The 13,013-nt window shown below is 41.3% G+C and overlaps 1 protein-coding gene across 1 annotated transcript in view; it reads left to right on the forward strand.

The window, feature by feature from the left end:
- The window catches only part of LOC311033434 (uncharacterized protein), a gene marked incomplete at both ends in the record, with an annotated part of 33,502 nt that extends 20,768 nt beyond the window's left edge, over positions 1-12,734 (forward strand). The window contains 2 exons of the mRNA XM_084040945.1: positions 6,662-6,786; positions 12,652-12,734. Coding sequence (XP_083897071.1) covers positions 6,662-6,786; positions 12,652-12,734 — 208 coding nt within the window. The remainder of the gene's footprint in view (positions 1-6,661; positions 6,787-12,651) is intronic.
- Positions 12,735-13,013: the final 279 nt, after the last annotated feature.

Consider the following 13,013-nt stretch of genomic DNA (forward strand, 5'->3'; position numbering starts at 1 on the left):
CTAAATGGAATTTGATTCAAAAGACTATGACTAAATCTGAATCGAAATTTGCTGTCAAAATCAACACTACTTTATTATCGTCCCTGAGGAAAGGGGAAATTACTTTTCTCCATTCGCCCAGCAGATGGCCTGTTCAGATGGCTTTTTGATGAGCGCTCGGCCGGGGGAACTATTAGGGGGACGCGTGTCTTGATATGGGGCTCTTTAATTGACACATAGATGGGCGAGCCAAGGGTCAAACCGGTGAACCGGTTTAAGGCTTATCTACTCACTTAGCTATAGTATAGCTCCCCCAATGACCCCACAGCATGTACAATCCTCAGTGTTAATGTACCCAAATGCACCCGTAAGGTTCCATTTAGTTTCATTTCTACACTCTTAGAGTTATACTGTAAATAGCAACACTTACATTTTTCTGTGTAATCACAACATCCCAGGTTCGATTCTTGCCTGAGCCCTGTGTTTGCATGTCCTGCGTCAGCTTCCTGTATCTCTGCTGTACTGTACTATCAAAATAAAACAACAACTTAACTAAAAAAGTGATAGACAGAAGAAACACAGCTTAGACTGCAGTTGATGGTCATAGCCAAGTCAAGCCGTGTAAGATTCGGAAAGGTTGTCGGTAGGACCTCTGGCTATAGCCCAGAATGACGGCCCAATCCCAGTGTCCACCCTTAGTGGTGGAAGAAGTATTCACATTTTGCACTTTGAGTAAAAGTATCAATACCACAATGTAGATAGGTTAGATCAGCAGGGCCGGCGCGTCCATACAGGCGACCTAGAGTGGCCGCCTAGAGTGGCAGTTTGGAGAGGCGGCAAAAAAAGGCGGGAAAATAAATAAATAAATGATAATAAATCTGTAAAATCAGAATTAAATAATATAACCCTAACCTAACCCTAATCCTAACCCTAAAACCGAAATAAAGTAGCCAAAAACGTATCATAATCCGCCCAAAACCCGAAAAATCAATCGCTGATCAGCCTAGAACCGGCACTGTAGATCAGAGATAATTTAGTTACAAGATGACGGACAAGAGATAAGAAATGAGTGTATTAAAAGCAGTGGCGTGCACAGACATTTTGAGGGGCAGGTGCTCAAGTAAATTATACTTTTTTTTTGTACTTGGTCTGCTCTTTTTTCCCTCTACACCTATACCTCTTTGCCAAAAATAGCCGATCTATAAGCCCACAACGCCTCGCAGCGCGAGGCGTTGTGGGCTTATAGATCGGCTATTTTTGGCTAAAGTTCTCCTCAGAAAAGGGATGCTAGTGGTTATGGTGAAAAGAAAAATCATATCACATAAAGATTTGGCGGACCCCCTGTAGTAACTCTGAGGACCCCCTAGGGGTCCCGGACCCCCTGTTGAAGACCCCTGCTGTAAACTCTTTTCTTCAAAAGGGCACTTCTGGTCAAGAGGGCAAAGGGCAGGTGCTCTAGCATCACCTAGAGTCTATCTGTGCACGTCCCTGATTAAAAGTACAAATATACAGAAATAAGGAAATAATAAAATCGAAAACTAATAATATACAAACCCTAAACGAAAAAATACATAACAACCTAAAGATAAATAATCACAATAAACACTCACAGCCTTTAAAAAGCACCAACTGCGCGTAATTAAGGACAGCAAAGAGTTTTAAAAGTTATTGAAAAGGGTCACGAATGAAGGACTCACCTTCAAAGCACTGTCACCGTTCCTATTTATACCACTTTGAGGCCTCGCAGCCTCTCGCACTCCAGCACACACACCAGGTGATGTGACGTCAATTAAAGTCTGTGAGGGTTCGGGGCTTACGGCGTTAGAGGGGACATTGGGATCGGGTTCTATTGTGTCTATATAAGTGTCCCTATAACCCATTCAATCCGGGAACGCATCTGTGTCATTTTTTAGATTTCTTTGGCTATTCAAAAAATAGCAGATCTGCAAGCTCATAGCGCGGCACCGAGTGCCGCGCTATGAGCTTGTAGATCTGCTTTTTTTTTTTTTTAATAAATCATAAATGTGTGCAAATCTTTCAATATATATATACAATTTTAACTCAAATCTTTGCTTCTGGGGGTCCCTGGAACAAAATATTTTGAGATGGGGGGGTCCACGGACAAATACATATGATTTTGGGGGTCCTAAAGTTTGAGAACCACTGATATTATAGCAACATACGTTTTGTTTTTTTTCACAAAAACTGTTAGGATTTAGAAGACATTTGTAGATTTGAGTTAAAATTTTTAGTTTTTAAAAATATATACATTCAAAGATTTGAAGAAAAAAAACATAACATTTAAAAAAAAAAAAAATAGCAGATCTACAAGCTCTGAGCTTGCATATCCGCTATTTACCGGATTGAATGGGATAAGCAACACACTCCCCGAGCACTGTGAAAAAATAGTCGCCCACTGCTCCCAATAGTTAGGCTGGGTAAATGCAGAGGATTTCTGGAAAATGTGCAAAACGTACTTGATAAAATGATATTCCTTCAACAACTAAAAGGCACAATTATTAATTATAATTGTTGAATTGCTCCGATTCTTGTTTGAAGGGGTATTACATCAGGTCACAGCATCATGGCCATACAGAGGAGTGTGTTTTGAATCATAATAATGAATAATGTTATTATGCTAGCATATTGTTCAGAAAGACTATTCGTTTCTCTAGAGTAGACAATTACACAGCAATCAGGTAACCGGTAGAATGCAGTGGATGATAATTATATTATTTCAACGCACTGTACAGCAGTGGTTCTCAAAATATTTCATGTCAAGGACCCCCAAACTGACACTTATTAGCCCGCGGACCCCCATTTCAAAATATATGCCAGGGACCCCCATAAGAGAAGATCTTTTACAGCTCTAGCAGTGATTCTCAACCATTTTAATTTCAAGGACCCCCAGTTTGACATGAATTAGGGATACGGACCCCCATGTAATGGCATTTCTATCTCTGGGACCCAAATTTATATTGTAAAAACAATGTTAATTTAACTTTAAGGGTCCATTTGGTTCCATTTGTACACTCTCAGAGTTACAGACCCATAAGGGTCCATTTGGTTCCTATCCATCATTTAGCTGGGGACCCCCTGGAACCCCCTCAAGTACCCCTGGGGGTCCCCGGACCCCACTTTGAGAACCAATTCTGTACAGTATATACGGTATGTATTTAGCATATAGCAGATATAATAGCAGATATACAAGCTCACAGCGCATCACTTCGTGCCCGACGTACCGCATTGCGAGCTTGTACATCTGCTATGTTTGGACATTTTTGAAAAAATCTTGAAAGTGTCTTGAAACATTTTGAACACAAATTAAACACAAATCTTCTCATCTGGGGGTCCCTGGTGGCCATATATATATATATATCGATTTGGGGGTCCTTGGCACGAAACAAGTTTGAGAACTACTGATTTAGAAGGCATTTGTAGAACCGGCCTCAGTTCTTAATGTTTTAAGAGAGGGACAGTAGGTCGACTAAAGTAAATCTCCTCATAACATGTCCTCATACAAGAGGTCTGCCTTATTTGCGATGTGCAGAGAGGGAAGTTAATATCATCAAAGTCAACTCGCCCTCTGAGAGGAGGGTGTGATGATTAACCCTTTAAGGCCGGGAAGGAAACGCATGTGTCATTTTAAGGTTTCTTTGGGCTATTCAAAAATAGCAGATATACAAGCTCATAGCGCGGCACCGAGTGCCGCGCTATGAGCTTGTAGATCTGCTATTTTTTTTGAAAAATCGTGAAAATGTGTGCAAATCCTTAGTTTGAATGTATATATACTTTTTTAAACCGAAAGTTTTTAACTCAAATCTTTGCTTCTGGGGATTTTACAAATGTCTTCTAAATCCTAAAGTACTTTTTTCCGAAAATTAGATTTTTTTTTCATTTTCTTTTTACTTATGTTGCTATATTATCAATGGTTTTCAAACTTGTCAAGGACCACCAAAATAATATGTATTTGACCGCGGACCCCCTCCCATCTAAAAATATTTTGTTCCGGGGACCCCCAGAAGCAAAGATTTTAGTTAAAATGTATAAAGATTTGCGCAAATTTTCAGGATTTTTCAAAAAAAAATAGCAGATCTACAAGCTCGTATCGCGGCACTCGGTGCCGCGATACGAGCTTGCATATCTGCTATTTTTGAATAGCCAAAGAAATCTTAAAATGACACACATGCGTTCCCTTCCCGGCCTTAGAGGGTTAAAGGGGGCTTTCAAGGCAATCCTAGGCTGATATTCAGCTGTATTGAAGGCTAATGCTGTGATTATTAGTTACCTGACTGACAGCTGCTCGTGATGCACTCATGCTTGCCTGCGGGCACGCACGCACGCACGCACGCACGCACGCACGCACGCACGCACGCACGCACGCACGCACGCACGCACGCACGCGGGCACGCACGCACGCACACACACACACACACACACACACACACACACACACACACACACACGTGCACACACACACACACACACACACACACACACAGGTTAACAGAAACATGCATACACACATTCAGAACGAGCCAACTTGTTAAAGGGATAGTTTACGCCCAAAATGGCTTTTTTTTTCTCTATGGATTCGTCACCCCATGGAGACTTGAATTCATTGTCTTTGTCGCAATCATTTGATGACCGGCAGCGATTCCGGTAGGAGACAGAGATAAAGAGTCTCCTTTGTGTCTCCTACCGGAACCACAGAGCCTATACCAGTCCGCTGGACATCAAATTATTGGCTTATAGGAATGCGACAAAAACATAGAATAGGAAAAAAAAGTCATTTTGGGGGTGAACTATCCCTTTAAGATAATAAACTCTATCTATCTACAGTAGTAGCAGAGTGCCGATGTACTGTATGCTGCATTATTGTTTATCTGGTACCAATTGAGTGTGTGTGTGTGTGTGTGTGTGTGCGTGCGTGCGCGCGTGATTGTTGAAGTAAAAAAAACAACTAAAACATAAATTGCATTCCCTCCCAGCCTAGTACAATATAGCTACCCAGCCAGCTTGTGAGAATGAGGTATTGATGATAATTGAATCTAGTGAACCTCTGGGTGCAGACCATGGGGGTGCACATTGAATAACCCCCACATGGCAGCGAGCCGGGCTATGCTCAAGTGCACAGCTATGGATTAGCGGTTAGCCCAGTAGCACCCCTTGATTATACACTCTGTGGTGACAACCTAAGCACGACTCCATTATAATTGACCTCCTGTTAAGCCGTTGAGACCGGGAACGCACCTGTGTGTGTCATTTGTAAGAATTCTTTAGGCTATTCAAAAATAGCAGATATACAAGCTCGTAGCGCGGCACTCGCGAGCTTGTAGATCTGCTATTTTTGGGGGAAAATCGTGAAAATGTGCAAATCTTTATACATATATTTTTTTTCTTTAAAGCGAACATTTTTTATTCAAATCTTTGCTTCTGGGGGGTCCCTGGAACATCATATTTTGAGATCCGGGTCCGTGGCCAAATACATATGATTTTGGGGGTCCTTGACATGAAAAAAGTTTGAGAACCACTGATATTACAGCAACATACGTTTTTTTTCAAAAACTGTTTGAAACTGGATTTAGAAGAGATTTGTAGAATCCCCCAGAAGCAAATATTTGAGTTAAAACTGTTCGCTTAAAAAAATATACTATATTCAAAGATTTGCACAAATTTTCATGATAAAAAAAAAAAAAAATGCAGATCTACAAGCTCGTATATTTCTGCTATTTTTTAATAGCCAGAGAAATGTAAAAAAAACAGAATTACAACACAGATGCGTTCCCGGTCTTAATGGGTTAAAGCAAGCAAGCGCACGCTTCGCCATAATGGGGGGGGGGGGGGGGGGGGGGCCGTGAATAAACCTTTAACTTCTTTACCTCGATGCATGGCCGAAGTCACGTGACATTTTCACTCTTCAATTACCAGACAAGAGGCGCAGCAGACCTCCTCCTTGCCCTCCACACTTTATTATCACTTCATGCTCTTTGGGTCTCCCAAATGGCAATTATCTCACCATGTTCACAGGTGGTTCAGCATGAGTTCAATTAGTCTCCGGGCAGAGCGATGTGGCATTAAGTTCGTGGCCTTTTAGACTGCAGGGCTAAGCTGGTTTCCTGGTGCCACAAGGGCTGAGTCATATAGGAGGAACAATGTCTGGAATCTAATTAAAACTAATTCAACATTTAAGCCACGTTCTTTTGGGAGTCGAGCTGGTATGTATTTGTTCTGTGTCTGTTAATACAGTGTAGCTTATAATATATTGTTGTTTGAGGGTTGTAACCACTTGCTGTAAAAAAATCTAGCTTAGAATATTTCATGGAATCGCCCAGCAATGGTACCATTTTCTCGTTATTTATGGGGATGACAAACTGTGCGATACGTTATTATAACGTGATACATTCTCATACATACCCAGATATAACATTGACAAAAGCTTTCTCGAAACCTTCATAATAGCAGCTTTGATATAGTTTTCACCTCTTTCCTGAAACGGAAACGGCCAAGTTGTCAAATCGGTCACGTGATTTCAAACCACCCAATCAATTCTCCTCTACCGAAAAAAAAAACAAAAGAGGGGGAAAAAAAGGATGCCAAAAGAAATCTGGATCCCCAGCCATCATGGAGAACAGGTCCCTGTGGTATATATTGCACTGCTCATCTGTGTGATTGATGATAGGGTCCTGCTCTCCGTGGTCTATGAGTGGGCCTCGGTGGATCAGCCCCCGCAGCAACCAGTCAGACGTGACAAGCCTGGCCAGGTTGGTGCGGCTTGCAGTGGCAAGGTGAGAGCGGGACAGATGGGTATGCATCTCTCCAGAGTATCGGCCACAAAGCGAAACCAACAATCTGCTTATAAGGATTCGCTCTGTCTGGATGCCCGTCCAGCTTCTACTGGGTTAACCCATTAAGACCGGGAACGCATCCGTGTCATTTTTTTTTATTTCTTTGCGCTATTCAAAAATAGCAGATATACAAGCTCATAGCGCGGCACCGAGTGCCGCGCTATGAGCTTGTAGATCTGCTTTTTTTGAAAAAAATCGTGAAAATGTGTGCAAATCTTTAGTTTGAATATATATATACTTTTTTAAAGCAAAAGTTTTTAACTCAAATCTTTGCTTCTGGGGATTTTACAAATGTCTAACAGTTTGTTTTCCCTAAAGTTTTTTTAAATAGATTTTTTACTTATGTTGCTATATTATCAATGATTTTCAAACTTTTTTCATGTCAAGGACCCCCAAAATGATATGTATTTGTCCGCGGACCCCCTCCCATCTAAGAATATTTTGTTCCAGGGACCCCCAGAAGCAAAGATTTGAGTTGAAAAAAAAGATTTGCAAAAAAACGTTCTAAATTATTTTTCTAAAACATAGCAGATCTACAAGCTCATAGCGCGGCACTCGGTGCCGCGCTATGAGCTTGTATATCTGCTATTTTTGAAATGCCCAAAGAAATCTTAAAATGACACACATGCGTTCCCTTCCCGGCCTTAAAGGGTTAAAGCTTTCTCCTCTCTGGGCCCTTCCACAGGTCCATTTCACTCTGCAGGTTTGACACCGCACGCTCTTCACGCCTCTGTGGCACAGCTAGTGTTCCCCAGGTCGTCCAGTTGTTGAGCGGTCTGGCGGGCGGGCCGTGTACAGTACAGCACTTAAAATAGTAGTTCACCCAAAAAAGGACTTATTTTCTATCAATTACACACCCCATGAAGCCTTGAATTCGTGGAGATTTGTTTTTTGGTCGCCTAAGCTAATAATTTGACGACTGGCGGAGACTCAAAGAGTCTCCATTGAGTCTCCTATTGACCGATGACCCGGTCATCAAATCATTGGCTCAGGAATGGCTCAAAAACGTAAAAAAAAAATCTCCATGAATTCGAGGCTTCATGGGGTGTGTAATTGATAGATAATAAGTAGTTTTTTTGGGTGAATCCTACTCCTTTAAGCCATTAAGACCTGGAACTGTGTCATTTTTAGATTTGAGCTAAAAGCATTATTTTACACTTTGGGCTATTCAAAAATAGCAGATATACAAGCTCATAGCGCGGCACCAAGTGCCGCGCTATGAGCTTGTAGATCTGCTATTTTTTGAAAAATCTTGAAAATGTGTGCAAATCTTTGAATATATATATTTTTAAAGCGAACATTTGTAACTCAAATCTTTGCTTCTGAGGGTCCCTGGAACAAAATATTTTGATGGGGGTCCGCGGCCAAATACATATACATTTTGGGGGTCCTTGACATGAAAAAGATTGAGCACCACTGATATAGAAACATACGTTTTTCAGAAAACTGTTGAGATTTAGGAGAATCGGCTTCAGGTCTCAATGGGTCAATCCCACGGAATTGATCATTTTATACAGAGTATAGTATTAGGCAATGAGCTACAAGCTGTAACACTGCACACATCTGTGAATGGAAATGTGTTTGGACAGGCAACGCTCTCCTGCGAGCAGCCGTCAAACTTTTACAACAATGGATTGGAGGGTGAAGGGGGGGTGGAGGGGGGGTTGGGGGGTTGGTGCTGACGGAACTCATGTGGGTCACCGGAGGGGGGGGGGGGGGGGGGGGGTGGCAATTCACACACTGCCAGTCAAGCTGGACCCGCAGCCCCTCCTCTTCACGCCTGAACAGCATCCTAACCCATTGTAACCGGGAAAGGCATCCCGTGTGGCATTTTAGATTTTTTTTAAAAAACAATTTTAACCATTATTTTATACTTGGGCTATTCAAAAAATAGCAGATATACAAGCTCATAGCGCGGCACAAAGTGACGCGCTATGAACTTGTAGATCGTGAAATCGTGAAAATGTGTGCAAATCTTTGAATATGTATATTGACCGGGAACGCACCTGTGTGTCATTTTAAGATTTCTTTAGGCTATTAAAAAATAGCAGATCTACAAGCTCGTAGCGCGGCACCAAGTGCCGCGCTACGAGCTTGTAGATCAGCTATTTTTTGGGAAAAATCATGTGCAAATGTGTGCAAATCTTTATATATATTTTTTTCTTTAAAGCAAACATTTTTTACTCAAATCTTTGCTTCTGGGGGGTCCCTGGAACAAAATACTTTTAGATAGGGGTCGGCGGCCAAATACATATCATTTTGGGGGTCCTAAGCTTGAGCACCACTTGATATACATTTCAGAAAACCGTTAGGATTTTAGAAGTCATTGGTAGGAACGGTCCTCATGGTCTTTAATGGGCTAAACATGGCTGCGCTGACCTTGCGAACAGCCATAAAACACCTGGAGGAATTCTATCCCATCTAATTACATCTGCCACTGCCAGCCCCCTTCAGTGGGAGAAAAAAAAAGGACCAACAATCCCCCACAGTGCTGTTTTCCACAAAGTGAATAGTGGCAGGTTAAGTTTATTATCCTGCCTCTGTGGTTGGGTTTTAGTCACACAGTGTTTTCACTGGTCCGATGCCGTCGCCGCCTTTTTCCCAAGGATAGTGAGAGCCAGAGGTGTCATGATGCTTTTTATAATATATTTTGTTCCATCTCATTAAAAAGTACCAGTGGTGGAAGAAGTACTCAGATATTTTACTTAAGTAAAAGTAGCGATACCACAATATAAAAAGACTCTGTTACAAGTAAAAGGCCTGTGTTCAAAATGTTACTCGAGTAAAAGTACAAAAGTATTGGCATCAAAATATGCTTAAAGTACCAAAAGTAAAATAACGAAAATGTTTGAAAATAGCAGATCTACAAGCTCACAACGTGTCCCGATGTGATGCGTTGTGAGCTTGTAGATCTGCTATTTTCAAATAGCCTATGTGTACAATAGGGCTAAAGTGGTTAATGTATGTTTTATAATATAATCATTTATATCTGCAAGTAACTAGTAACTAAAGTTTTCAAATAATTGTGGTGGAGTAAAAGTACAATATTTGCCTCTGAGATGTAGTGGAGTAGAAGTAAACGTATTTTGGAAATACTCCAGTAAAGTAAAAATACCTCACAATTTTACTTAAGTACAGTACTTGAGTAAATGTACTTAGATACTTTACATACATACATAGATACTTTGTTTGCTTGCACAAAATGTCAATGGCATACAGTGAGTATAGCAGCTAATTTCTTAATGAGGTAAATGTGGCACGCATATTCACTGTATATGAATTTTCATACCCAGGCCTCAAATGTCACCATATAACATGGATTAAAAATAATGTAAGTAAATAGTAACAAGATATTTGCATACCTCAGAATCTCAGCTCAAACTGGCATATCCCAGCTGCCTTAACCCAATAAGACCGGGAACGCATCTGTGTCATTTTAATATTTCTTTGGCTATTAAAAAATAGCAGATATACAAGCTCATAGCGCGGCACTCGTGCCGCGCTATGAGCTTGTATATCTGCTATTTATTTATTTTTAAATCGTGAAAATATGTGCAAATCTTTCAATATATACATTTTAACTCAAATTTTGCTTCTGGGGGTCCCAGGAACAAAATATTTTGAGCTGGGGGGTCCAAATACATATCATTTTGGGGGTCCTTGACATGAAAAAAGTTTGAGAACCACTGATTTTATAGCAACACACTATTAGGATTTAGAAGACATTTGAATAGAATCCCCAGAAGCAATTTAAAATATATGTATTCAAAGATTTGCACACATTTTCACGATTTTTTAAAGATAGCAGATCTACAAGCTCATAGCGTGGCACTCTGTGCTGTGCTATGAGCTTGTATATCTGCTATGTTTGAATAGCCAAAGAAAAAAAAATTACACACAGATGCGTTCCCGGTCTAAATGGGTTAATATTTTTCTTATTTTCTTTTTTTTCTATACCGAAAAAGGAGGCATGCCATTTTACAGTTCATGCAACCCCTCCAAAAATACTCCATGGAGAACACACAAATATTTGCAAACACTCATGTGTCCTGCATCATATAAATTACAGGCTGACAAATAATGCATCCCTTTGCCAAAAAGACACACACACACACACACACACACACACACACACACACACACACACACACACACACACACACACACACACACACACACACACACACACACACACACACACACACACACACACACACACACACACACACACACGTTCACTTTTATAAAATAGATATGGTTATACAAGAGAAGACATAGTGTGTAGTGTAATGTAGCTCCGCTGAAATGATGATTCACACCGACCGCGGGTTGTCTGACAAACACTGGAGCAATTCCAGAGTGGCTGCGGCATGGATGGCTGAACGAAAGGCATCACTTTGTAGGTAGACAGGGTGCTGAGCGGGGTGAAGCAGCAGGGGGTGGGGTGTGTGTATGTGTGTGTGTGGGGGGGGGTCGTATAGTTTTGGTATACGGCATCACTCCAAAGCTCAACCATGCCTTTTCAGAGCAATTACAGTGCTGTCATTGTTGAGAATTGAGTGTCAAATTCAGAGCGCTAAGAAGAAGGCAATTATACACCCACAGCTGACAGGAATGGAGAATATGTCCTGTTGTTAACATCAAGTTTGACCTATGCATTATGCATCAACTCCCGTGGAGGAAAAACTATAACCCCACAACTCTGTAATGCAAGAGTAATTTGAATATATATCTTTGCCTTAACCCATTAAGACCGGGAACGCATCTGTGTCATTTTAAGATTTATTTGGCTATATAAAAATAGCAGATATACAAGCTCATAGCGCGGCACCGAGTGCCGCGCTACGAGCTTGTAGATCTGCTATTTTTTGGAAAAATCGTGAAAATGTGTGCAAATCTTTAGTTTGAACATACAGTATATACTTTTTTCCCCCTAAAGTTTCTTTTTCCTAAAGTAAAAAAAAAAAATTCTACTTATGTTGCTATATTATCAATTATCAATTTCATGTCAAGGACTCCCAAACTAATATGTATTTTTGTCCACGGACCCCCTCTCATCTAAAAATATTTTGTTAAAGGGACCCCCAAAAGCAACGATTTGAGTTAAAAATGTATATAAAAGATTTGCACACATTTTCATGTTTATTTCTAAAAATAGCAGATCTACAAGCTCATAGTGCGGCACCAAGTGCCGCGCTATGAGATTTTTGAATAGCCAAAGAAATCTTAAAAAGACACACATGCGTTCCCTTCCCGGCCTTAAAGGGTTAATACATGTGCATGTGGTTGTTAGCCTGTTTGTGTTTTATTGTGTACGCACAGTTGCCTCCGAGTGTGGGCGTGTAACAGGTAGTGCAGGCAACAGGATGTTAGCGTGCACTGCTCATGAACCCGGTTGCCGGCTGTGGACTGTCTCAGAGCCTATACTGGTCCAGGCTTTTAGGCTCTACGGGTACCTCTAGCCAGATATAATAGCACCTCAAACAGTCCTATATAGGTTCGGTTCGGGTGGCTTTGGGATCTGTGATGATTCTGGGGGCTTTACTGACACGTCGTCCAGTATATCTTGGATGGAGGGAGAGCTCAAATCAAGTGATGCTCTGAGCTGTTCGTACCACCTTCTGCAGCGCTTTGAAATGTACAGTAGGGCAGTGCGGTTCTCATGCCAGCCAGTGATGCATCCAGTCAGGATGCTCATGGTGGTTGCTCTGCAGAAGGCCTGTATAGGATCTCGCGCCCCATCCCAAACCTCTTCAGTCTCCTGAGGTGAAAGAGGTACTGCGCCTTTTTCACCCACATGACCTGTTATGTGTGCTCATCCCAGGTGAGGTCCTCAGTATTGTGAACGCAGAGGAACAAGCTGCTGACTCTACAGCGGACCTGTTGATGACGATGGGGTGTATCTAGCCTCTCTGCTCTCTTCCTGTAGTCCAGTGGTTTTCAGCCCTTTTCATATCAAGGCCCATTATTTATTCGGCCCATTATTTATTGAGCCACGGACCACCGTTTGATGAGATTTAGCCTCTCGGACCACAATTCCATGCTGTATTGATGTTGGTACCATAGTTGAGATAACAGGCAAACGTTGATCAAAATAACAATTATTTAATTAAAGGTAGGGTAAGTGATTTAGTTTGGTTAAAATAAGTGTTAAATAGCTCTATATTCTGATGGTACTTGCTATAG

The sequence above is a fragment of the Gymnoscopelus microlampas genome (assembly GCF_963454915.1).
Source record: "Gymnoscopelus microlampas genome assembly, chromosome: 18".
In the NCBI taxonomy this organism is placed as follows: Eukaryota; Metazoa; Chordata; class Actinopteri; order Myctophiformes; family Myctophidae; genus Gymnoscopelus; species Gymnoscopelus microlampas.